Below are 27,584 nucleotides of genomic sequence, written 5' to 3'. Positions count from 1 at the left end.
CCTATTTAATCTTATATCAAAAAGAAACTATTGGATAAAGGTTGGAATCCAGAAACAGAAAGTAAGCTGGTTTAGTTTAGATTACAGTACAATCAGTTGGGAAATTCCAGTACAATCAGTTGGGAAATTCTTTGAGATTGAATACAGCTACTTTCTATTTCCAATATGTGGAAACAGATAAGACTACATTATAAGAGAACCTTTGTCTTTTAATTACATTTTCTAGCTACATTACAAGGAACAAAAGATATTTACAACTACATCAACTCACAAATAAATTGAAAATTCAGTAACACTTCAGGATTACAGTGAACAGAATATTCTAGTAATAATATGTTTTCAAGATATTGAGTCATTTAAACGGGCAATCCTATTTGAGATTATACTGTAGATGTGCTGGAATAGCAGTAAATATAAACTTTAGCAGACTAACAAAATACAACTCCTGGAATTCAGTTTCAATGTATTAGCAGCAAACAAATACAAGGAAAGAAAGGGCCAAAAGAACTATATAAACATCTTCAGCATTCAAAGGTTACTATATTTTTAGGATGATTTGATCAACTACATTTTTATACTTACATTTATTCCCCCCCCCTTTATTATTTTTACAATAACTCAAAGTGGCAAACATTGCCAACACATCTTCCTCCTCCTATTTTCCTCACAACGGCAACCCTGTGAAGTGAGTTGGGCGGAGAGTGAGTGACTGGCCCAAATTCCCCCAAGCTGGCTTTCATAGATAAAGCAGAATTTGAACTCACAGTCTCCCGCTTTCTGGCTGATACCTGAGCCCCTAGACCAAATGAAACACGCGTGTTTTTCTGACGACTGCAATATCCCCGATTAAAGGGGGGGGGAAGCATGTAACAAATCTTAAGGTAAAGGTAAAAACGAAGTGTGCTTGGCTACTTTTAGAATCTGGTTTGGTTTCGTCTACCTTATTGTCCGCTTCTCATTCTAGTCGGGAGCGGTGTGATTCCTTAGGCGTCTCTCGCCCAAGCCACTGTCCTTAGGGGCTGTATGAGTTTGTTGAGCTAACTTCCCGATATTTTTCCGAAAGGGCCTGTATCGCATCTCCTCTCCCCCGTGAAAAGCGAAACCCAACCCTACCACACCTACCATCTTCCTGAGCGAAATACACCGTTATCTGCTTTTCTCTGCCGGGATCCACGTGGATCTTGCATTCCCCTCCTCCCGATCTCTTCGGGCTTTGGAAGTAACAGAGGAGCTTGTTTTTCAGAGATTTGCTCAGGCTGCAATCCCAGTTCCCCTCGACCACAAGCGGAAAGCGGTAAACAACTTCGCCCTCGGCCATCTTCCTCCGGCTCCTAAATCGAGAACTCTTATGTTCTACTTTCGATTTCCCTTCTCCGCTTTGGCCACGCCTCGCGAGGCTTTAGGCACCGGCTTTCTCCACCGAGCGCCCTCTAGGCATGTTGAACTCTTGAACATCCATCCCTTCAAGTCCAGCCAATGCGACCGATGGGATTTGTATTCCAGAGCACGCGAGGGCCATTGGTTGGCTACTCAGTGGGAACTGAGTCCTGTTCAATTCGGTTGGGGGTGACTTCTAAGCATTCAGGACTGGGACTATAGATATGTTCTATCTCAACCCTGTAAAAGAGATACTGTAGTACAAGGTAGTCCTCGACTTACAACAATTCATTCAATGACCATTGAATAACCATTCAATGACATCATTGAAAAAAGTGGTTTTTTGATGGCTGCAGTGTCCTGGAATCATGTGATCACCTTTTGCGACCTTCTGACAAGCAGAGCCAATGGGAAAATTAGATTCACTTAACAACCGTGTTACTAACTTAACTGCAGCGATTCACTTAACCATGGCAAAAAAAGGTTGCAAAATAGGGCAAAATTCATTTAACAGCTGTCTGAGTAATAGAAATTTTGGGCTCAATTGCGGTCGTAAGTTGAGGACTATTTGTACTGTGATTAAATTTAGAACGAGCATCTGAACACGGACCAACGTTACCTCAGTTCTTCTGGTTTTTCAAATTAGTCAGTATTTCACTTACCTGTTCTGATATTTCACTCTATTTATTAAATTTATATGTTGAATTCTCCAACACCCACCCCTTCTTCAGCCAATGCCCAACTCACATATAGGTGACTCTGAGCAGCTTACAAAATTACAAAATGTAACACTATATGATTAAGGCAATCAAAACAGAATGTACTACTGTAATACACTTTAGACGGGACTGCTTTGAAGACCATTCAAAAGCTGGAATTGGTGCAGAATGCAGTGGCTTCCATGCTGCTGGATGACAGCTGCTACAGATATATAATATCAGTGTTGTGGGCCATTTATTCATTCCCAATAGGCTTATGAGTATAGTTCAACTCTTGGTTTTAGTTTTTAAAGCCCTGCCAACATCATTTGGCTCCAAGGTACAAGTAATCTTCATTTAATTACACTAATTAGTACTGGAAAGTCTATTGTAAATGAGAAACTACATAACTGCCCTGCACAGCAACAGTCTTCTGTGTGCATTTGCTACTGGATCTCTGCCTGTCCCATTCAGCGATGTTCAATCGAACAGGTCCGCAGATACCGCCAGCAATCTGATCGACAGCAGAAGTACACGTAACGTAGCTCTTAACCTTGCCCTTTCTTCGCGCACCCTAGAGGCCCTGCTCCTTCTATCTCCGCCCCTCTGTGCCGAGGTATGACCAATAGTATTAATTCTACCGTAATTCCGTGATTTCCCATTGGCTGTTAGGAGCTGCACGCTTTCGCTCCGGTTCCGACACCTTGGTGATACGGAACTCGGGAAGAAAGAGGCCAAGATGGCGGCCGCCTCGGCGGAACAGGAAGTTTTCCTTTTTTCCAACCCGTTCTCGGCTTTCCTTCTTTTGGCTGAGCTGCTTTTGCTGGCTCAAGCCCCCGCCTTTAACATCGCATCTCCCTTCTGTCACCATCACATCCCCAGTGCCAGGGAGGTGAGGATCCTAGCGGTAGAGGGAGGCAAAATAGTCCGAAGAAGGGAAAAGATGGGCTGAACTGCGGTGCTTAAGTCATACGTTCCATTTTTATATATATTTTTGCTTGCTCGTTTAAGTGTAGCAATGTTCAGAGCTGCTTCCATCGTATCTGTGACTTAGTTGACCGAATAACAGATTATTGAGTCAAATTGTGGGGGGGGGGGGAAGTCACTGATAGAAGTATAGCCACATTTCAAAACAGCGTTTCCGGGTTCGTGATACATGGGTTGCGAAAGAAAAGGCAGAAACAGTGTTTTTAACTGTTTATTCTAAATCAGTGCAGTCCTTGGTAAATTGCTTGTTGAAGTAATAATCCCAAGCCAGTTTACCTGAAAGTTAGCCCCTTTACATCTTTAGTACTTTTCATTGTTAGATTCGATTCACCAGTATGCTTTTTATTTGCCAGATTATGGTTCTGAACATTTTGCAGGCGTTTCAGAGAAAAATATTTTGAAAATACAAGATTGCCTTTTAGAAACTTGGCAAATAACTTCAAAATTGTAAATGTGAAAATCACTTGAAATTGGTTCGTAGATCTGTTTCAGAAACGTTGCCTATATACTTGTGGTGAATTATATAAAATAGAAATAATAGAAGATTCAGGATGCACAACCAAATAATAAAGCTTTTACATACAATTTATCAGATTAAATATGTTTCTATATTCCTCAAATGTTACTGAGGAATGAGACTCACTGAGGTTATTAGGAACTGAACACAAACCAGTTGTACTGTATCTATGCTTCAGTTCAGAGGTAAACATGATAGATTTTAAGATTTGTAAAAGTTTAGTTACAAAAGCAGTTTTATTAAATGAACCTATTCTCCAAACAGGTTATTTACAAAGTTTATCTTAAAGAAAATCGAGTTATGAAAAGAAACATTAATGAACAACTAAGAATTAAGACTGTATATGACAGAAGTGTTGAAGAGTAAGTATAATAACAACCTTCCAAAATTATTATTGTTAACAGGAATAGCTTTCAGTTTCCCTATCTGAACAAGTAACTAAAATAAATAGTAACCAGTAGAAAAGGGAAAGGGAATGGGACGCACCTGACTTTATAGGAAGTGAAGTAATTTGTAATTTGTGTAGTAACAATGCTTTAAGAAGATTAAAAAAAATGTCTACTAACTGCTGTCTCTATTCATAGATTGCTCCCTGAAAAAAAACAGCTTATAAAGGTAATTTACTTCTTGCATTCTGTTTTCTTATATGAAATTAATTAATCTAGGCTAAAGGTCTGTGTGATGTATACTTTCAAGGTTGCATTCTAATTTGCCTAACATCTATAATTGTTTTAGAAAATTAGGGCAGATATAATTCACCCATAATGCTAAGTCATAATGTAGTTTCTTTGTTTTTAGTTTAAAACAATGCATGGATTAGATCACTCTAATGAAGCATAGATATAATATTTCCTTAATCATGATTAACATGTCAGCAATAAGATACAGACTCTTATTTTCTCATTTCCTTTCTTTATACCTCATTTATGCAAATTCCATTTTATTTAAGTCCAGATTTAGCAAAATTCACTATATGTTAGGATTAATTTGTTTCTATCCCACAGCTGAATCTAACTTTAAAAAGAACTTTTAGGATTTCTTCTGAAGTTCCCTTCCCCACAAAAAAGTTTGTTTCTATAGATAATATAAATATAGTAACCTCTTGCCATCTGTAAGTTTATCATATGCAAGTGTCAGTATCTGTAGGGATTTTTCTGTCCATCAGTTTTTCCTGAACAACTCTCCAAAATTTGACTATTTGCAAAGTCATGAAACATCCGTCTGAGATGATACATAATGGATGCAAAGGTTTTTATCAGAGTTGTATGGCTGATTTCATTTTAACTCAGATGTTAGATGGAACCTAGCAGGTTAGTTTGAAAGCTTGAAGAAATGGTCTAATTTTTACAGCATAAAATTGACCAGAGATCAATGAAATATTCAAATCTTTTCTGCCAGATTAAAGAAGTGAATTCCCATATCATCAGGTTCAGTTACATATTTGCAGAATGCAACTAGTTTGGCTGATGAACAAAAGTAGGTAGGCAGCTATTCATTCTTCAGAACTTTTATTTCAACACTAGAATCTGTGCCTCAGCTGTCTACTTGTAGTAGATTCAGCATAAAAAAAAAACATCAGTAAAGTAATAATATTTTCAGAAGTACCAGTATTCTAAAGCATACAGTATGCTTTTCTGGATTATTGTTTTTTTATAATTCCTTCTTGTTTTCTGATTTTACTATTTTACTTTATTATAGGTGTGACATAGTATCTCTGAGGTCTTTTATCAAGTGGAATTGTTTCCCATTCCTAAGATCTTAAGTTTACCAACCACAAATTATCCAACTATGACAGTTTTCAAGAACGGAACTCTTGGGATTGGCAAGGGGTTACTGTAACTTTTTAAATAAAGCTAACTTTTTCTATTGAGTTTATGGCTGTGAAAATATGATTAGAAAGTCATTACGGTTTTGACTTAAATCTTTAGAAGGAATTTTTTAAAGTGTCAAATCCTTTTTTTATTGTTTTATTTTTCTTTTGTTTAGAACAAGCTTTTCCCACAAGCTATTTCTTATTTAGAGAAGGCATTTCAAGTTCGGAAACCTATGGGTACTGTCCTGTTAAGTAGGTATGTATATTTTTCAGCAATTTTAATAAGGAGAATCAGTGAGATCTATTTTTACAAGTACATTCCATATGTCAGCATATTATTATTCATCTCTGGAAGAGAGCAGCTCAATTTTAATTAGCAACTTAACATTTTGACAATACTTAATAGCTTTTACAATTAGGGTATTGTTTTGTGTGTGACTGTTATGTGCATTCATCTCACTCACAAATATGTGATTATGATTTAATTGAAGACTGTGTGTAACAAACCAGTATTTAAGGAAGAAGGATGATCCTCACAGATACTGTCGAGAAGCCTGTGCAGAACATACCAAGTGTGGGCCAGTTATAGTCCCTGAAGAACATCTGCAGGTAACTCAGACTTATTTTTTTTATGATTTGTAGATCAAATCACACAGGAATATTTTTGCCAACAAAATATGCAAATATAGTAGTCACCACATTTCCTTCTAACTGGCAAAACTTGCTAAAAAAAATGCTAAAGCACCTATATCAGTGTTTCTCAACCTTGACAATTTTAAGGCATGTGGACTTCAACTCCCAGAATTCCACACCCAGCAATGCTGGCTGTGGGGAGTTGAAGTCCACATGCCTTAAAATTGTCAAGGTTGAGAAACACTGACCTATATCAATTTGATTTGCCTGATGCACTTCGAATGTCTGTAATACGGCAATTTACTCTTACAGTTACCTTTTGCGCAAGGCAAAAGGAAGACAGCTGTGCTATGACATCTGAAAATTTTTAAGTTTTTTTTTTACAAAAAAAAAAAAACAGAAACCTAGAAAAAATACGATAAATCTGTATTTGAATATTATATTCCTCCTTTTCAGATTTCTTTATGAACTTTGGGTCATTTCAGAGCTCTTTTAGAATTTGGAAATGTTGCTCTCTAGAATATTTTGAAAGCTATCAAACCCCTTTTCTTTGCCACAAGCAGTAGTATAAAACCTTAAAAATAATTAGTATGGAATCTTAATTCAAATGTTTCTTCAGCCTAAGAAAGAAAAGTAGGAAATCTGTACATTTTAGAGTTAAAAGAGAGAAACCAATTTGGTTTAGTGGTGAAACCATCGGGTTAGAAGCCAGCAGGCCATGAGTTCTAGTCCCACCTTAGGCATGAAACCCTGCTGGGTGACTTTGGGCCAGACTCTCTTGCTCTCCGCCCAACCCACCTGACAGGGTGGGGAAAATAGGAACAGGAAGGTATGTTCCTTGCTTTGGGTTATTTATAAAAAATAATAAAGGCAGAATATAATTTAAATAAAGAAACATTTGAAGACTATTTGACCCTGATTTCTTGAAATGTAATGTCTTAGCAATGTAGGGTATGTAATACAAATGGACGGAATTGTCAAACTGTTGGCAAAGCAGACCCGGACGGCGTTCGAGATGCTGATTTTATACTGTATGTTAGTGCTCTGACTACTGAAAGATGTGGCCAAGAAAACATCATCGCATACGCAGCATATTGTCAGCTAGAAGCAGATATGGACAGGTAATCTCCAGGCTAACTTTAACTAATCTGATGAAATGTTCTGAAAAGACTTATTTGCCATCCAGGCCGGGGTTTGATCAGATGTCTCCAAGTGAGTGATCTGGCTCTTTTTTCTAAAGTCATTGTTTCCTAATCTCAGAAAGTTTGGCTCAGGAGGTGGACTGTGGGGAGCTACAGACCTCAAGTATTTCCAGTGAAGATTTATCTGCATGCATTCTGTTTTAAGCAGTGAGATAGGGAAGGGTGGGCAATGTAGCCAAAGAGTCAGAAAGCCATAAATACCCTACCACACTCACTTCTTCCCTGCTGATCTTCAGCTGATAATGCATCCTTCTGTGATTACACTGCAGGGAAGGTCACACAGAACTTCAGTGAAGAGAGCAGCAGGAAACAGGATTCCAAGTGAGTCCTGCTGGCTGAGTTTTCCCCATGCTAGAATAATAGGAGAATGATATCCCTGCAAGGATCTAAATGGCTTACATAGGAAGCCACATTTTATAGTTTAATGCCACAGAGATTCCCCTTGTGGTGCCCTGGGGGAGGGAGAAGGGGAGTTGGCCTGCAGAGTCTCCCATGGTAACTTTCATGCTTCCTATCTCAAGGTGTTTTTTTTTAACATTTAAAAAAACATTTTAACAAAAAGATAGACCAATTTTTATTCCTCAGAATCTGCTGGCCCTGTATACATAATAGTTGGCTGCAGCACAGCCTTTGTTTAAAAATATGCTTATCTGCCTAGAAAAGACAAAAGTGATAAGAAGTATCCTGCAAGGTGAGGCTATATTCAGGTAGCACTATATATCCCACAAACTCGATTTACTTACGGTAACTCTGTTGCAAAAGTAACTATATCATGTCAATATTTAAAGACTCCCCCAGACCAAAAAGTTTGAGGCCCAGTGATATGATTGAGGTCTTATGCTTGGATTTCTCCTCTATCTTCATTGAGTTGCTATGAGAAAAATAAATCAGAAACGAATGTGTGAAAACTATTTAAAGCTTCTTGAGGAAATACATGATATTAACACCTTAATTATTAAAGATCTGGAGTCTGGAGAGAAATGTTTTACCCAAGAGTTGTCATCTCAGGATCATAGACTATGTCCATAGCTGAGAAAATCCTAAATATTCTGTATGGCCTGTGTCGCTGGTTATATGACTAGTATTAAGTTTTTTCTTAGCACAGTAAAAAGTGAGTATCTCAAAAGTGAGCTTAAGGGGAAAAATGGATATTTGATAGGAAAGTCCATAGATAAATCTATACAGGTACTCTAGTTGTCCATGCATAAGAGAGAACATTTTTCCTTTTTCTGAGTTTACATCCGACAGATTTAATGTTTGCATGAGAAAAGGTTAATATAGGGACATTTTTGTATATAAGACATTCATTGTTATTAGTTGCAAAGTCGTGTCTGACTCATCGCAACCCCATGGACAACGTTCCTCCAGGCCTTCCTGTCCTCTACCATCTTCTGGAGTCCATTTAAGCTCATGCCCACTGCTTCAGTGACTCCATCCAGCCACCTCATTCTCTGTAATCCCCTTCTTCTATTGCCCTCAATCTTTCTCAGCATTAGCCTCTTCTCCAGTGAGTCCTTCCTTCTCATTAGACATTTGTAGGCTATGATAATACAAAGAATTTACACGTAACAATGAAGCTTAACATTTTTTAATTTCCTCATTTTGTATAACGTATCACCATTTTTCCAGACCAATTGCAGGATATGCTAATCTGTGTCCAAATATGATTTCAACTCAACCACAGGAGTTTATTGGCATGTTGTCTACAGTGAAACATGAAATCATTCATGCTTTGGTAAGAGCTGGTATTTGATGCTATGTTTTTTAAAATCCTATAAAGAAAAATTTCTAAAAAAAAGTATAAGCAATTATACTATGGCTCAAAAAACCTATAAAATATTCAAGATCACAATCTTTAGAATTCTATAGCAGGCACAATATTAAAAGATGAGGAAGAAGAAAAGATGGTAGTAGTTCCCAGAGGAAAAGGATGCAAATCAAGACTGTTTATAAACATTTAAGCTTCAATATTGTTAACATTTTTGGTCCTCTCCAATTTTCTAACTTGTCTTTATACCTTTTCTCATTCACCGTTTTTTTCAATGTCTTATCTTTGAGATTGGCTAAATAAGGCATTGCCCTAATACTTGCTTTGGAATTTAACGTATTAGTCATATTATCTTCATGCTATGCTATGCTAGAATTTATGCGATGGTTGTGTTTTTGTGAATATTTCATATATAAGTAATCCTTACTTAATGACTGCCCTGTTTAGTGACTATTCAGAGTTACAACAATGCTGAAAACGTAAATTTATGACTGATCCTCACACTTATGACTGCTGCAGTGTCATACGTCATGCGATTGCCATTTGCATGCTTCAAAGCCAGCTTCCAATCAACAGGCAATAAAGAAGCTGTCAGCAAAGTTCCAAATTCCGGTCATATGAAGTTCTCATTTAATGACTACCGATGATTCATTTAATGACAGTGCTAAAAATTGGATTTTAAATTTAGTGCAATCATGTGATGTCTTGTTTGTCATGTTGTTAGGGATGCAATTAGCGATCCCAGTTGAGGGCTAGCTTGATGTGGGTTTGTATCTTTCTTCCTCTTTTCCTAGCAATTTTCTATCAATGGTGGTGGGTTAAATAAACATAACGTAAACTACTTTTGGGTTTCTATTTAAGGGTTTCTCCGCTGGACTTTTTGCATTTTATCGTGATGATGATGGAAATCCTTTGACTCCTAGATATGCAAATGGATTGCCACTATTTAATGAAAGGTATATGCTGATCTTTGCAATTTTTACAAAACTGATTTCACTGAACAGTACTTGTGAGTATGATTAAAAATAGTTCTTATGCAAACAGCATAATTATTTCCTGGTTTTCAGTGGTAATTGCATTGGAAGTCAGTTGTCTTGAAGATGCAATAGCTACTTTACTCATATATTCAATAGTTGAGACTCAGCTTATTGATCATATTAAGAACTGATCCTGGTTCCCAGTTGTAACAACTGAATTGTCTTCCTTTCAGCCTTGGTGTGCATCAGTGGAGTGATAAAGTTATACGTAAAGCAGTAAGATTATGGGATGTGCGGGATAATAACATTTTGCCTCATAATGTATTCCTTTTGGTAACTCCTAAGGTAGTTGTAAGTATTATTTTTATTTTCTTTCACAAAAATCTGATCTGGTTGTTTAGACCCTTAGTGGCAAATAATGGTGGGAGCCATGTTCAACATGTTAAGATTCAGCCCTGCTACTCAATCTCTGTCAAAAATGTTTCCTCATATTGTCAGTTTACTCCCCAAATCAGTTTAGCTTGCAGACCAATTCCTGTGAAGTTAGTGGGTCATCTGACTGACAAGAGAAGATAAACCAGGAAATATACCTATAGTTGCATATTCTCCAAACTACAATGTCCTTCAAATACTGCCACAGGATGTGAAACAACATTAATGCCTCCATATTCTGCCCCCCTCAATTTTTTAAAGCAGAACAAGAAAATTTATCAATCTTTCAGGTATTGCTAATTTTGTTCAACTACTATCCCTTATTGTATTCTGCTGCCTGGGGCTCCTGGGAGTTAAATTCAGTAATATCTAAATTGCCACACACTGTTACGTCTGAAAACGGTTCTGGGAAAATTCTTCCACTTCCAATGCTGAGCACCACACTATTGCTTCTTTTTCCACTTTATGGGGAATTCTTGAAGGCTCCAATTGTGTTTAAATTATTAAAATATTTGTGTTTTTTCCCATTCTCTGTAATATGTAATGATTTTAAAAAATTGAATCATTGCTAGTGCTCCATAATAATGTACTGCAGGGGTTGAGGTTGCATGATCTGTCACAGAAGTACATACCCTTTTGCTGGTTTCCAAGTGCTATTAATTTTAAATGAAATTTCTTGACTTAACTGAAGCATGACAGCATCTTAGAGTTCTCTCATTAAAAATCTTTGCTGGATAAAGTAACATTTTATATATCATGTAAACTTTATGTGTAAAATGAACTAGGCGTTATTTTGAAATAAATAATATTGAGATTTGTCTAACACCTTTCTAAAGAGGGAAGCAAGAAAACACTTTGACTGTCCAAATTTAGAAGGAATGGAACTGGAAAATCAAGGTGGCATAGGTACAGAGCTTAATCACTGGGAGAAACGGTTATTAGAGGTTAGTAATCAATTAATATATAGATATACATAGGGTTGTTCCAATACGAAATTTAGCCTGTGGAATCTCAACTGGTTTTGTCTTTAGCAAGTAGTAATAGAGAAACTCAAGGATGTTTAGAATGATTTTTTTTTATTGATCAATACAGCCAGAGTAAATACAGGTATAAATCATTAGCTAATAACTAAAAGCCACCAGAGAATATATTCTACTCTTTTCCTACATACCTGGACTTATTTAATTCCTTTATTTTGAAGGTTGTAGAGAAGAGTTCTATATTAGATTGTAAATAATACAAAATTGATTGTTTAGTATGTGAAGGAAAGATGCAGATATCTTTGTCAAGATACCACACCAGGAATGAAAGTTCATTTATATTTATAATTTAGAAGCATTCATGGTGGCAATTACAGTCAATTACAATAAATTTAGGTTCTCCATTCTTTTATAGTCTATAGCCGTGGTGGCGAACCTATGGCATGGGTGCCAGAGATGGCACTCAGAGCCCTCTCTGTGGGCACGCATGCTGTCGCCCCAGTCTTACGTCTTCAGCTGGGTTTTATGAAACCTTTTCGCTTTAGGCCTCCGCCGCCGTGTGCAAAAAAAAAAGAATCAATCAATTTCAACTTCTCGCAGGGAAAAAAAAAAAGATCTCGCAAAGTTGGAATTGATTGATTGAACTTTTTAGTCCCACCCAGTCTGCCATTATCACCAAAGCCATGCCCACCCAATGGGCCACGCCCACACAATGGCCATGCCCACCTGGCACCCGACATTACATAAGTGGGTTTTGGGTTGCAGTTTGGGCATTCGGTCTCTAAAAGGTTCGCCATCACTGGTCTATAGTCTATTGTTCTATTTCTTATTATAAGAAAATAATCATGAATGTAATTTATAGATAGCTCCCTGACATCCCAAGAACAACTCCTAATTTCACTGTGATTGTTAAAGTAATAAAATATGTTTCACTATTGGCAAAAATAGTTTGCTTCCCGCAAAATACAGGCTATTTCTCTGTTTGCTTTACTGAAGTTAACTATTATTGATGTTGATTAATTCCAGAATGAAGCAATGACTGGATCACAAACACAGAACAGGGTCTTCTCCCGGATTACTCTGGCATTAATGGAAGACACTGGGTAAAAAAGATACATTGTAGCTATACAATATTACTTAAACAATAGCGTAGTGCTTTCTAAATTACTTCCGAAGTGTTGCAGAGCCCTTGTAAGTAGAAGATAGCAGAAGTAGACAGTAGAAGATACTTCCTAACAGGCCATGGATTTCCCTGCACTGTCGGAAATGCATAAAAAGACATGGAAGAGAATAGCAGCAGCTGGTGGATAGATGCCGAGTCAGATAGAGTTAAACGGTGTTTATGGTAGATTTTGTGCGGTCAGTTACAACACATTCCCAATGGTTTATAGCGGCAACCTTGTCAGCTCAGCAGACCATGCAACTTCATGCACACACACGCTCACCCATCAATCCCGCGGCCTGTTCTGAACGGGCTGCAGCCCGGCACCCAGCCACAGACCAGGGGTTGGCGACTCCTGGTTTATAGCTCAAAAAACCAGACAAATTAATGTTTGTCATTTGTTTATTAGAGTATATATTACTGAATAAGCTTAAGTATTGGGAAGGAGGACCAGGAGTCTTTACAACCTAATAATCCCTAAGATTATTAACTCTTTGATTCTTTGTTGTTAATAGTTCAGAAAGTTGGACTCTAAAGAACCATTTCCATTTCCACTTGCTATTTTTGCAGCTGGTATCAAGCCAATTATAGTATGGCGGAAAAACTAGAATGGGGCCGAGGAAAAGGCTGCGACTTTGTGATGAAAAGCTGCAAGTTTTGGATCAATCAGCAACGGAGAAAGTAAGAATAATATATGTGCGCTGCATGTTCAGTGATGGCTCTGAAATTGTCCTCACCCATTAACTACTGTGAATAATAAGTAGTGTTTATTAACACGCCGAAGCATATACATATATATATATAACATGTTAACCGCTGTTCTGTTTTTAATCTTAAGAAAAGAACCAGTAGCCCCATATTGTGACACTCTGAGAAGTAATCCATTACAATTAACATGCAGGCAGGACCAAAGAGCAGTAGCAGTGTGCAATTTACAGAAGTTCTCTCAGCAGTTGCCTCAGGAATATCAGGTATGTTATATGACACATGAAACAAAAGCATGTCTCATTCTTCTGAATTAATAACCTTATTCAGAAGCAGCGTTAAACCAAAAGCTGTATTCCCTCAATGCGCTATGCCAGGGTTTATGTATTAGGTAATAGGTACTTTGGTTTTATCATTGCCTCATGTCCTGCAAAGGCTTAAAGCATTCCTAGTGCCCTTTCGTATACCTATAGTTGCACCGATTCTGTCAAGTGGGGAAGGGTTAGGGGGCAAGATAGATGCTTGAAGGTTCTTAAAGACTTAAGATAACCATTTTGCCTCTTTAAACTACCTAAATCCCCCAAATGGGAAATAAAACATCCTAGAGAGATACCTTGTTGCTTGAAAAAGCAGGAAGAAAAAAAGACAATAGAAAGTCGTAAGATGATCATAACCATCTTCTGTTATAAACTATATTGATTAGGTTTAAACCAGTGGTTCTCAACCTTTTTAATGCCGCGACCCCCAACCGGTCGTAAGTCGAGGACTACTCAACCAGTTGTAAGTTGAAGACTACTCAACTGGTGCAGCACCGTTTGCAGAATGGGACTTTTGGCGGGCTCAGCAGGGCAGAGATAGCCTGGACAATTCCTATTGGCTTTTGAAAGCCAATAGAATTAGACTCTATTCAAGAGAGTCTATTCTACTGACTTTCAAAAGCCAATAGAATAAAAGGGAGTAGTAGCACAGCTAAGGAAAAGGGGGGAAAAAATGGCAGACTGCGTTGTTTGGCGACCCCCGTGAAATGGTCGTTCGACCCCAAATGGGGTCCCGACCCACAGGTTGAAAACCACTGGTTTAAACAGTGTGAAAAGCCATGCATCCTCATTCAACATGTTTGTGTGAATCCAGGTTTAATATTATAAGGACATCCTATGTCTTCTTATAATATTAAGATGGCATCTTTTATTTTCACCATCCCTGCCTCTTGGCTACTCTTTTCAGCATAGCAAAAAAAAAAAAGGGGGGGGGATTTAGATCAGTGTTTTTTTTAATGAATCCAACTTCTTTTGAACTTAAAAGGAACTGAAATCTGCATGATTACACTTGAAGGAAAACGGCTCAATCTTACCCATTGGCAATGAAGTTAAACGAAATGCATTCTTCTGTTTTTTAAATACTAAGTTCTTTTAAAAGATGACAGAGAGAAACAATCCAAAAAAATGAATCATAATGAATAAAGTAAAAGTCTACAAGCATCATAATATTGAGTTAAACATTCCCATATTTTTTTCTTTTTTTCCCCATTCAATCATATCCGATTCTAAGAGGCTGCCTAAATAAGTCCCTGAAATTTTCTTGGCCAGGATTTTCAGAAGGGTTTGCTACGGCCACCTTGTTAGGCCTGAAAGCGAGAGGGACTGGCTCAGGTTTGCCCAGCTGGCTTTGTGCCGAAGGCAAGATTAGAAGTCATTGTCTCCCAGTTTTCTAGCCTGATGTCTTAACCTCTCCACCAAATGTATCTCATTAATTAGCTTTTAATCTTACCAAAGCTAAACTGCATCTAAATAGAAGTTAATCATATCTAAACGTCAGCCAGCTGTGGAAGCATTCTTGTAGCTTCAACAGCAATAGAGGGAGGTAAGGTAGGAGCTACCAAGCATGATTAGAATTATATTTGTATACAGCATTGGCTGAATTCTCACAGTGTGCTAAACCATACTGTGCCTTGTTAGGTTTGACTTATCCTGTGAAAGGAATCCACTTCTTCATTCTTGTTCAACAAACCCTAACTAAACAATACATGCTTTAATGGAATATATGACCATGAGATCAGGGATAGGTAGCTCAGTTTCTCAAACTTTTGGAGGGCTCTGGCAGGTCATTGGGTGACACAATAATATTACTGGAAGAGGTAGAAATATTCCCCCCCCCATTTATTATGTTGTTATAAATCTTAGTACAGTGATGGCGAACATTTTAGAGACTGAGTGCCCAAAAACTGGGCTCACCCCTGCTCCACCCCTTGCCCCGCCCCGTCCCCCACCCTACCTGCCCGCAGGGCCACTCACCACCTCCAGGGCCCACTGCATATTGTCCAGGCAGCCCAGCAGTGCCATGGCGGTCATGCCCTCTGCCCGCACAGCATCAACTGTGCAAGATGGGGCATGAGGGCAGAGTCTTGTCTACGCTGCCTGGCTGCCATGTCCTTGGCATGTCCTTGCTGCTCCGTGTTGGCTACACTTGGGGGTGACTCTCCTCCAGGGGGGCTGCTGGTGAGGAGAGGGTCACGGGGAGGCAAGGCTGGGGCCACAGCACGTGTGCCCAAATAGAGGGCTCCGAGTGCCGCCTCTGGCACCCTTGCCACAGGTTTGCCACCATTCTCTTAGTACATTATGTTGTTTCAATACACTTTGTACAGTGTGTTTAAAGTTAATAATCTATTTAGATAGCTTTTAATATTGAGAAAGGATTTTTTTATCAATATTACAATTTAGATTTCAATATTACGTACTTAATATGGGCCAATTTTAAAGGATTAAAGTAAAAAAATGGAATAGAGAACCTTTATTTCAAACCTTATTCCACTTTAGCTTTAGGAAACACTTTAAAATTGGATATTTTGCATTTCGGCAGCCAAGTCTCCGTGCTCTGGGGCTATTTATAATCCATAAGTCTCAGGTTTCACATCCCTGCCCGAGGGGAAACACAGACGTAATAGCCTTGCTAAAACAATTATTGCTGAAATTAGCATAGTTGTAGATGTATTTCACAATGAGCAGGCATACAGTTACAGACTGGGCAAATTGAATAGGAGCACCGTACAGTATTGTAAAATCAGACCTCATTGTACTACTGTATATAAATTTAATGTTATACTCTTGATATTTTTCTTGAAAATGTTTTAGTGAGATGACAGTAAACAAATTATGTCACTTTCTAAGCATAGTGCATTGCAACAGCACAAGCTTACATGTCACAACATAAACAATTACTAAAAAGATCATTTTATCTACTAATCAAAATATGACACAATATGTTTTCCTTTGGCATAGATTGCACGCTATTTTATAAGAATAGAGAAAATTTTATATGTAATTTAATACAATGTTAAATACATATGTCAATTCAATATGTTACTTCTTGGGGAACTTGTTTGTTCCTTTGTTTCTTTTTTTTGTAGTATAACAATGTATTTGTTGGGTGTATATTACATTTTTAAATGTTTTTGTTCTTTTTTGTGTTTTTTTAATTGCATATTTAAAATCAGAATACAATATATTTGTCAACAGCCGTTACTATCAAAAAGCACATCCTGAGACAGATTTAATTCTAGTAACAATTGCAGCGACAATATATTAGCTAGTTTCCTTTAATTTGAAGCCACTGCATGTGAATATAATATCTCTATTAGTAATAAAGATGCAGTTATTGCCAAATGTTGTTACTGTAATTTAACTTTTCCTTGCCCTTATGATAACTTTTTTCTCTTTACAGTATTTTGATCGTCTGTATGGCGTGTTGCCAAAAGATTTGCCGTATTATGGTGGATCAGTTGAAATTGCTGACTACTGCCCTTTTAGTCAAGAATTTAGTTGGCACTTAAGCGGTGAATTTCAGCGCAGTTCAGATTGTCGGATACTGGAAAACCAACCAGGTGAGTTGGTTTTATACTTGATTCCACCTTTGGTCATATTCAGTAGCTTAAGCTTGACTCAAATTTAACACAATATGCTAGGTCAAACATGTCAAACACAAGGCCCGGGGCCCAGATACGGCCTGCGAAATGGTTTCATGTGGCCCGCGGAGCTATCCTGGAAACAGTGAGGGAATGGCCCCCTCTGCCTGGGCCCTGGCCCAGGCCGGCCAGGAGCCAATGTACAATTTTGTGGTGGCCATCTATGCTGAAATGCATTCAATCTTAGCTGCATAAGCCCCCCCCCCACATGGCCTGAGAGGAACAGTGAGGCTCCTCCAGTGGACCATGCCTTGGCACTTGCCCTGGTCCCACCCCCTTCTGCCAGAGACCCTTAGATCTATCCCACTCCTGCCCAGGCCCCCAAGGCACCCCTGATGCAAATGATGTGGAGCTGGCCACGCCCACCCAGTAGACCGCACCCACCCTGGCCACACCACCTGGCCCCCTGAGGGCAAACGCACTGCTGATGTGGCCCTCAATGAAATTGAATGACACCCCTGTGCTAGGTGATCCCAGGTCACTCTGAAAGAAGAAGCCTTAGAGCTATGAGACAGCAAGAACTTCAAATATATATGCTATTTGAATTGTAACAATCGTGTTTTATGGTCAATGCATGGTGGCTGCATAGATCTTTAGGGGACCTACTATTTTAATATTTTTCCCTACCCTGAAATATTACTTGAGATTTCTTTTACCAGTACTGTATGTGAAATGTTTAGGATTTGGCAGAGGTGTTATTCTATCTTGCACTGCTTTGCCCACACCTTCACCCTATCCTAGCCATTCCATAAGTAGGGAAGGGCAAAATTGTTCATGTGTGAGCTGTTGTGTGGTAGAATATCTGGATTTGGGTGACCTGAATTAGAAGAGGCAATCAGGTATTCTGCTCTGTGCACAGAATCGAACGAGGCTATTTTTTTTTTTTTATGGGAAACAGCTATGCTGTGGCTAAAAGGACAGCTGGTCCCAAAAAGCACAGAATGCATTATGCTGTGTTACGGGTTTTCCCTGTTTTGTATATACCCCAATTCATATATGCATACTGGTTATCCTTGGTCTGAAGTTATATCACATTCTGTCATCATAACTGAGCTTCTGTCAAAACCTTTTGGTACCACTGATGGCATAAATTGAAAATAGTATTTGTCTGATACTAATCTGTGTTATTTAAAATTCTTTTTATATAAAGGTGCAGCAGAAAACAATATGTCTTCTTGATGCCTTCTAAACAGTTGAAGTTCAGTAAATGCATTTATATCTTGAATGCTTATACGTTGCTTGCTCATTTACTAAAACTTGTTTTATCAATTAGTGCAAGCATCACAGAGAGCATGACAATGGCTGTTGATCATCATTACATAGAAATGCCTGCCCATGATGAACATATGGCTCACCGTGGGAATATATTTGTTTTAATAACTGTACAATGCTATTGATTTTAAATTTGCTACATGTCAGTCTTAAATCATGTGTGCCTTCTTCAAAATGTCACATTTGTGTCTGCCTAGTGGACAGCCATGTACACTGAATAAATGATAAAGTTGGTGAACAAGTTAGGAAAATAATTTACTAACAGCTCTGCTTATGATGTAAATGTCCTAGTAATATCTGATAATTTTGTTGTCTCTGTAATCTGATAGATCTTAGCAGAAAACTGCAATTTTTTTTTGTAGATCCTTTCAGAAACTATGGTGCAGAGAAATATGGGCCAAATTCCATTTGCCTCATTCAAAAGTCAGCTTTCATTATGGAACAGTGCAGAAAGAAACTGAGTTATCCTGATTGGGGTAGTGGGTGTTATCAGGTAACTGCAACACAATTTAATTTTGCATTTTGTACTGCTCTGTTATATTAAAATAATTAGATTACTAATTTAATTATTTGTTGCATGTTTTCTATACCTAGGCAAGTGTTACATGACTAGACTTTTCTAAGAATGCTAAGGAAAAAAAACTATACAATTATCAATTTACTGATTAAGTAATTTGCAAAAGGTTCCTCATTGTTCTTAGCAGTAATTGTTTGGAAAGCACTAATACAGTTGCATTTTTCTTTATGCAAAGAGATTGGAAACAAAATACATCATGAAAGGTTAAAAAAAAAGCTGCTGTAATGAAATGGCTTCTCTGTGCAATCTATTTTGTAAACATATCATATTTGGTTTTATTCCGAAGGTTTCTTGCTCTCCCCGTGGACTGACTGTTTGGGTCAAGGACATGGCATATTTGTGTAGTCACTCAGGTCAAATTCTCACAGTGAATATTCAGATGAATGGATGGCTACATATGGGGAATCTAATTTGCCCAGCGTGCTTGGATTTCTGCAATTTCTGTCCTCCTGAACAAGATCCCCCTCCAGTTGCTAATTTAACAAGAGTTGTACCTATTGGTAAGTAAAAATCAGAATAAAACTTTTAGAATTCCTCCATTTAATTATACTTATTTCTGATTTTTAACAGAAAGAATGACATAAGCTTCAATCACTTAGGCAGAGGATAAGAACGATTGTGGCTATTCTTCATTGCTCTAAATATTTCTGACACATTCACACAAACAATCAGTTATGATTTTTTCAGTCTTTTATTTGATAAATTAATTCCTCAATTCCTGAAGCATCTCAGTTTCTGACTCTTTTTGAGGGGTAGGAGATAGGAAATATTTTAAATGCTCTTCGGAGTACATGAAGAGCATCTGTACAATTACTATTTATCTTGTCTTTGTACTATTTTCTTCTATTTCAGATCTGTGTTCCTGTTCTCCCAGCCTGGTAATAACTCTGTGGCTACTGATGGTGAATTTGTTTCCATTACTAGCTGGATTTCTTCTGTGTGCATGGAGTTAAAATGTGCATATTTTGTCAAAGATTTGTCAAAGGTCCCCTACAGCTAATCCCATCTTGAAGGAGCTGTCCAGAAGGGCAGTCTACATTTTGCAAGGAGTCCAACTAGGAAAGTCTGACTAAAGTTTCTAGAAAGATAGAGACAATATTTAGAAGGTTATCTCAATGAAGAGCTAGTGTTGATCGAAATGTCTAATTTTCACATTGATAACAAATTTGGAGGAACAAATTTGCCAGTGTAGTTTAATGCCTTCGGTTGACACTCTTCTGGGTGAACTTTTTATTATGTGCAATTCTCTATGATATAATTTTGTAGTTGGGTTCTTGTTTTGGCATCTTTTGACAGAGATATACCTCAGTTTCCTTTAGTCAAAAGCCATAAAAATCAGTTGCCATTACTGTTAATAACAACTCAGCATTAAGTGGAGAATTCAAAACTAAGAGCGTCTTGGCTTTGGTGTTAAGATGCTTCCAGAGTTACTCGGTAGACTCTGGTGATTCCAAGTTATTTCTTCTATGAAGCTTTTGCTGCTCAAAATATGAAAGAGCTTTTCAACAGCTGCACAATATGCACTTTTAGAATATTTGAATGAAAATATATCTCCATTTTAACAGTAAGCAAAACTATTCTTCAATGGCTTTTTTCTTCAAAGGCTAGAAACAAAGTATGCTTGCTGGGATGTAAGCTTCCTTGAACTCAGTTGAGCCTACAGTACAGTGTTTCTGAGTAACTAAATTTGGTTGGGCTACATACTTTGTTTCTTACCAGGTAATTTGAGTAATTTAATTGTTTTCATAGATATTTCCCTTGTGTTATGAAACATGCAAAGATTAGTAATCTATACCTACCCCATCCCAGTTGTCTTAGAAAAGATTGAAGTGATGACACATTTCACCATTAGATTGTAGTGCTTAATACTTAGGGAAAAGGTGATAACAGTGGGAAAATGTTAGAGATAATATATAGATTACTTTGTAGCAAAAATATAATTTTATTACCAAGCGACCCCATTTGGCTGTTGGATGAAAGAACAGTTAACTTTAAATTTATGTTAGGGAATACAAGGGCTTACATATACTGTGGAGTTCTTGATGCTCTGTAAACTTGGTTGTTTGCTCACAGACATTTCATTACCTGATTAGATAACATCATCAGTGCTAGAGAGTATGGGGTTTTCTCCCTGTTTATAAGCACTATCTTGCCTTACAAGGGTTTTGTGTGGGTGTGGTTTTCTCCTTGGTAGTTCCTTGATTAGGGTATTTATTGTTTGTCTGGTATTAATTCCTGCTTATAATACGGGTGTATTATAAGCAGGAAAGGATGTGGTTGGTTATTGGAAAGGATGTGTTCGGGGGGGGGTGTTTCCTTTTTAGCTTTTTTATTGTCTCTTGAATGTGTATAAATGTAAATGGCTTTGAATGCCAAGCATCCAGGAAATGCCAAGCATCCAAGATTGGTCTGGGATGCTCACAGTTTCCCAGTTGAAACCACGGTTGAGTTTGCTCTTGTTTTGTGAGATTAAGGAGTGTTCATCATGTCTTCTTCTGATTGCTAGTTGGTGTTTGTGGGTGTGCTCTACTAGTTTTCTACCTGTCTGTCCTATGTAGTTGCTATTAACCATTCTCACATATACATTGTGTATAAACAAAGCAAACCCCACACTTACTAGCACAGATGATGGTACTTAATCAGGTAATGAAACAACTGCAAAGAAACAACCAAGCATGGAGAGCACCTAAGACTTCACAGTTCAACCCTGAACTACATATATTCTCTTCTATTGGAACTTAAATATACTTTTTAGAGGGCACAGATTAATTACCGTGTCACAGAAAACTGCACATTATATAAAAATTTAGTGTATAATTTTTATATTCCAGTTTCTTGGAGAATGAAAAATGTTCAAGGACCTAGTTGTGGTATTTTTTTTCCCAGATTGGGGAGCAAAGACTATGTAGTCATAATGTTGTTTCATATCCTGAAAGCTGTGACTAATAGAGATGGTGACTAGGAATGCTCCTAAAGCTTCTGGTGAAATATTCCAGTAGAAGCAGGCTAGACCGTGGGACTAGACAAGAATCTTAGATGGGACCCATCCTAAGAACTCTTCTATCAAAGCAGAGTATAGTTGCTCCTAAAGGAAAAATCTATAATAGTGCCTGTTGGATAACATTTTTTTCTACAGTAGTCCTTATTTTTAGAAAGAAAATGGTGAAAATTAAGTGGCTTCTCTCCAGCACAGAGGTTCCCAACCTCTGGACTGTGGCCCCTTAATGGGCCGGAGCCCATTCAGAACCGGGCTGCATGAGGGGTGGGTGGGTGCATGCACGCAGCTCCACTTGCACAAGTGGCAGGCGCTCACGTGTAAACCTCCATTTGCAGGAATGGCAGGTACATGTATCTGCTGCTTGCACAAATGGAGCTGCGTGTGCCCCTACCGCTCACACAAACCATTCCCTCTCCCTCCCACCCCAGCTGGGCTGCTAAGCCGGAAAGGGTGGGGACCTCTGCTCCACAACAAGCAAAGGCTGACTAAAGAATGTGTGACAGAATTTGCTTATATTACACACCCTGGATTAGTCTTAAATAAAGGGAAAGGAGGGTGGGATGGAAATCCTGAGCATAGCAATAAAATATTAGGATTGAGAAATGTGTATACTTTGAATGAGGAATAGGAGTTCATTTTCTAATCTAAATGGTTACACGGCTCAAATTTTAGTGTGAAACAGGTCTGTAAAAATAAGGAAGAGAAACTATTTTTATATGTGCAATGTAAAAAAAACGAGTGTCTTGAAAGGATGCTTTAAATACTTGAACCTTTTTTTCCCTGTCTGTCTTGAAGTAAAACAATTGCACTGCATTCATTTTTTGATTTTGTAAGTATTTATATCTATGTTGATGTAATGTTGCTATAAAAATAATGCCATGGCATTCTTGACTGAGAAATGATTAATTTGTTGCTGGATTCTAGTTGATTCTTTTGAGAAACGGCTAGGAAGAAAGTATAATGTGAGAGCACACAACATTTAAAGAGATTTTGACTGTTTTACTGTTATATGTAAACATGGTTATATCAATACAATTTATGATACAGACGTGTGATTGTTTTAATCTGAGATTCTTTGTATGAACAAGAACATGGTAGCAGTTAATGATCCAGTCCCAAACTTAAACCACTTTCCTGCATTAGAAATATTCCAGCAAACAGCAAACCTGTTACAGGTAGTCCTCAATTTATGACCACAATTGGGACTGAAGTTTCCATCTTAAGTTGGAGAAGTCATAAATTGAGTCATCATGTGACTGGATCTAATTTTGCGATCATTTTTACCATAGGCATTAAGCAAATCATCATTAAGTGAATGTGGCTTTTCCAGTGGATGCATTTTTGCTGGAAACCAGCAAAAAAAGGTTACACGCTGCAATCGTGACCACAGGATATTGCAAACAGTTATAAATGTGAGCTGGTTTTCCAGCGCCCAAATTGCAATGATGTGACTGCAGGGATGGTGTGAAGGTCGTAAGGGCAAATAAAAGTTATAAAGCACTTTTTCCCTGGCTGATGTAAACTTGAACTATCTTTAACGAACAGTTATAAGTCAAAAACTACCTGTATGTTTTTTTTAAAAAACAAATATCCCTAAACCCTGAGCAAAAAACAAAAAGTACTAAGTGGATTTTTTCCCCTTCTTGGTTTCTTACAGAACCCCTTCAGGTTAATTACAGAATGCTTAAGTACCATAAAACACAATTTTCAAAATCCTGCCCCAGAGTGTCACCAGTTATAAGACCATTTGGAAACCAGTGTTGTGTCTAATAAAGAGATGCCTTTTTTAAAGGGGGGGGGGAAGAAAGAAGGAATTGATTTATATAAGTTGGATATCTCGTCAGACAAATGGCTTCCTACAGTGAAGCCAACATTTTAATAATAGTTGCCAACTTTGCTTCAAGCACACCAAGTTTTTCAGGCAGCTTAGATTTTTAAAACGAATAATTGCACTGAATATTTGATTATTTGAAGTTCTTAGGAGTTAAAGACCAGTTCTTAGGAGTTAAAGACCCTGAGCTTGTCAGCTGGAAAGAGACCCGAGCGCCACGTGATAGGGTGAGTTCTGGTTACTTGCCGCAGCTCCTGCCACCTAGCAGTTTGAAAGCATGCAAATGGGAGTAGATAAATAGGTACCACTTTGGTGGGAAGATAACAGCGTTCCATGTGCCTTGGGGTATAGTCATGGTAGTCACATGACCACAGAGGCATCTTCAGACAATGCTGGCCCCTTCGGCTAAGAAACAGGAATAAGCAATCCCCCCCCCCCCTAGAGTCGGACATGACTGGACACGGGAAACTTTTACCTTTACCTTTTTAGAGCAAAGGTAACAAATCAAAAAAACTATAATCTAATTTTGAAAAGCAAACTCTAAATTAAGTGGTGATTTCAAAACAGAAATCATCCATTGGTGGATGTAAGTGAAAAAGAATTTGGCATATAGTGATTATAGAGCAATGGTGGCGAATCTATGGCACGGGTGCCAGAGGTGGCACTCAGAGCCCTCTCTGTGGGCACACGTGCCGTCGCCCCAGTCCTAGGCCTTCAGCCGGGTTTTATAAACCTTTTTCGCTTTAGGCTTCCGCTGCCATGTGCAAAAAAAAAGGTTCAAAAAGTTTCAACTCGCGGGAAAAAAAAAGATCTTGCAAAGTTGGAATTGATTGATTGAACTTTTTAGTCTCACCCAGTCTGCCGTTACCACGGCAGCCACGCCCAGCTAATGGGCCACACCCAGCTAATGGGCCACGCTCAGCCAATGGGCCACGCCCACCCGGCACTCGACGATGCATAAGGGGGTTTTGGGTTGCAATTTGGGCACTTAGTCTCTAAAAGGTTCGCCATCACTGTTATAGAGGAATCGACTAGGTCACTATAAAGCTTTGTGAATGAGTTTGGACCATACATATCACTTATCTTACACAACCCCACAGGGCTTTTTTGAGAATAAAATGAAAAATACTGTAATTAGAATTAGGTATGCCATATTGGACTTCAAGAATAAAAAATGGCATAGAAATGTAATGAGGTTATAAATTGTGTGTGAATTCCCATTTATAAATCACTTTAAATGATAGAATTATTACAGTTAAAAATTATGGTAATATACCTCTTCCCTGGTTATACATTATAATCTCTAGAATGGTACTTAATATACACCATTCTTAATTCCCAGAACTTTGGACTCAATTGAACAAACTTAAATTTAACCTTAATTCAGTATTTCATGCTATTGTAATTATGTGTTTGGAAAAACAAAGAAGTGATTCACCAATTCAGAAATATTGCTTTTTACATGATAAAACCCATGTCTATCCAAATAAAGTATAACATTATTGAGATTCTTTATTTTCCCTGAAATTTCTGGAGAATGCTATGTGTCAGATCACTGTGTACGTGTGTGTAGTTTGGTGCTCTGAAATACAAATGTTAATTTTTACATGTGTAATTCTCATTTCTCAAACTGAAACTTGTTTCAGATTATTGAAATTAATATTTGCTACAAGATGTAAATCAGAATTATTTTCTATTTATTTGTGAGTTGATTTAAGAGCTGGTTAATTATTTGATGTTCAAAATATTTCCATTGTGTATGTTAAATATATGGAAACTTCTTTTAGTGTACTGTATATCATGGGAACATTGTGTCAATTAAAGAAACTTATTTCTAAAAAGTGTTAATGTTTTCTCTTAAATGAAGCACACATTTACGTATGCACTTGTTTATAAACTGAGACAAATATGGAAGATGCTTATGGCTGCTTTCAAAAAATACTGTAGAATGATGAATGACATTATTTTAAAAAATACTGCTATCAAATTATATAATCCAGAATAATATTTTAAATAACCTCAATGGAATTTAGCCTAATTAAAAATGCTGTAAGCCGTGTTGTCTCTTAGTATGATGTATCCATTTTCCTTTGCAGATTTATATTTTTGAACAGAATTTGGCAGAGTCTTTTGGGCTTATATATTAATGTGGAAAAGTCAAAGCACTGTGTATGAAAGAAAAAAAATGAGGTAAGGTAGTAAGGTAAGGACAAAGAGAAAATTGAAGAAAAAAGGCATGATATAACTACTGAATATTTAAGATGGAGAGAGGAAAGGGGATGCATTTTAATAAGGCTGGAGCTAGAAAGAGCAGAACAAGCTAGTCAGTGGCTGGAAATTTTGGAATATAAAGTAAAAGGGACAGGAAATAATACACCTTGTCTTGTCACCTTTGCACCCCTCTTATCGCTAAGTCCAATTGAAATTACCCAGAGATCTCAGAATTACTGCTCCTTAAGACGCAGGTTACTCAAAAGGCATACAGAGTAATTTCCTTAAGACCACAATGAAGTTAATACCAGGGGCTTTTTTGCTTGTTTGTTTGCATGTTGCTTGCTTGCTTTAATTCTCCATTATCAAGTTGACAGAAACCTTGCTTGCTTGCTTGCTTTATTCTCCATGTCAGGCTGACAAATCTTGACAGACTATACTGGTAGGTTGCAGTATGGGATCTTACATGTGTTCCGGATGCTTTTGCAGGCAAGCGATGAACTCTTTGACTGACTTTCCTTGGTAGCAGATTAGGTAGATATTTACGAATAGTGGAAACCTAGGAGAAATGCAGTTGAAGTAAATCTTCAGTCAGTGTTTTGTTTCGTACCCTGTATAATCATTGATGTGTACACAAGGATCTGTTTCACTAAGGTAATTTTAACTAGCAATCTTCTTTTAACTAGCATGTTGTTACACTTATTTTTGTAGAACAGCCTTCTCCAAATTTGTGGTCTCTGGTTACTCTCTGAGCTATATAACTCTCATAATCCAACTTATCTGCAGGCCACTGGGCACCTGGGTCATTTATCTGTGTCCAATACACTCTTAAATAAGCCTAGCATAAGTACAATAAATTTCCTGCTTGCTTAACACATAAATCTGATGGGGACCTTTGAACATCAACAAAAAAAGAAGATAAAAGTGCTTCTTTGTAAAGCAGCAGGAACACAAAGAGAAGCATTATGAGGAAAACAGTACAATGTTTTTTGCTAGCCTAAATGTACAAGACCAAGATCAGCTGCTGAGATTAGCTTCGATGCTCTTAGCATTCAGATTTTTTTTTAATACCCTGGAAGTGGCTGTAATAAAGATTATTTTCGCACGTCACAGTCTTGATCTTAAAACTGATAGTGGAGCTGGTTTCACAATGAAAACATTAGAGAAGATTGAAATTATAATTGAGGCATTATTAAAGAGCATCCCCTTTACTATCCATCACTGAATAGCGAAGCCAGATAGTTTTTCTCTCAACCTGCTGTAATAGAATATGACAGATTTAACTATTGGATTTCTATTATTACTTAGCTCTTAAGACTACAGAATCGTTGCCGTAGATTGCACCTAGGCAGTCCTCGCATTAGATATTATGAAGCTACCACTTCAGTCGTAATGATTGAGAACCCCATCATTGTCTGGTGATTTGGAACAGCTGTTTAATTATCCCTAAAACAGTATTTCTCAATCTTGGCAATTTTAAAATTGT

The 27,584-nt window shown here is 37.7% G+C and overlaps 3 protein-coding genes across 6 annotated transcripts in view; 1 reads left to right on the top strand and 2 right to left on the bottom strand.

Annotated features, from left to right (window-relative positions):
* LOC120299208 (protein mono-ADP-ribosyltransferase PARP14-like) overlaps positions 1-2,795 on the bottom strand; it is a 32,033-nt gene extending 29,238 nt beyond the window's left edge. Inside the window, exon 1 of one of the 3 annotated variants that reach the window (XM_039323779.1) lies at positions 2,717-2,795. Coding sequence is in view for 2 of the 3 variants with exons in the window: in XM_039323780.1 (XP_039179714.1) it covers positions 1,123-1,318 (196 nt within the window). In the remaining variant the exon portion in view is untranslated. Of the gene's footprint in view, positions 1-1,122; positions 1,782-2,716 lie in introns of those variants that run through there. The other 2 variants (XM_039323780.1, XM_039323778.1) reach the window with 2 other exon arrangements.
* Positions 2,770-23,668, top strand: LMLN (leishmanolysin like peptidase). Of its 2 annotated transcripts, none has more exons than XM_039323782.1 (17): positions 2,770-2,967; positions 3,844-3,941; positions 4,164-4,194; positions 5,566-5,648; positions 5,884-6,001; positions 6,968-7,146; positions 8,857-8,962; positions 9,857-9,951; positions 10,206-10,323; positions 11,241-11,348; positions 12,411-12,487; positions 13,117-13,227; positions 13,448-13,517; positions 16,969-17,128; positions 18,844-18,974; positions 19,345-19,558; positions 19,911-23,668. In XM_039323782.1, the coding sequence occupies exons 1-17, from the start codon at positions 2,815-2,817 to the stop codon at positions 20,009-20,011; spliced, it is 1,953 nt and encodes a 650-aa protein (XP_039179716.1). In that variant the 5' UTR covers positions 2,770-2,814; the 3' UTR covers positions 20,012-23,668. The 2 variants fall into 2 exon arrangements, with proteins under 2 accessions (XP_039179716.1, XP_039179715.1); XM_039323781.1 differs by having other exon boundaries at positions 2,771-2,967; positions 13,385-13,517.
* Positions 23,669-25,567: 1,899 nt separating this feature from the next.
* The window catches only part of LOC120299218 (glycerol-3-phosphate dehydrogenase 1-like protein), a 67,419-nt gene continuing 65,402 nt past the window's right edge, over positions 25,568-27,584 (bottom strand). Inside the window, exon 10 of the mRNA XM_039323809.1 lies at positions 25,568-26,657. Coding sequence (XP_039179743.1) covers positions 26,561-26,657 — 97 coding nt within the window. The 3' untranslated portion in view covers positions 25,568-26,560. The remainder of the gene's footprint in view (positions 26,658-27,584) is intronic.

The sequence above is a fragment of the Crotalus tigris genome, unplaced genomic scaffold (assembly GCF_016545835.1).
Source record: "Crotalus tigris isolate CLP2741 ecotype Arizona unplaced genomic scaffold, ASM1654583v1 scf7180000024282.1769268, whole genome shotgun sequence".
Classification (NCBI taxonomy): domain Eukaryota; kingdom Metazoa; phylum Chordata; class Lepidosauria; order Squamata; family Viperidae; genus Crotalus; species Crotalus tigris.
Note: the sequence above shows the minus strand (reverse complement) of the source record. Positions and strands in the feature narration are given on the sequence as shown.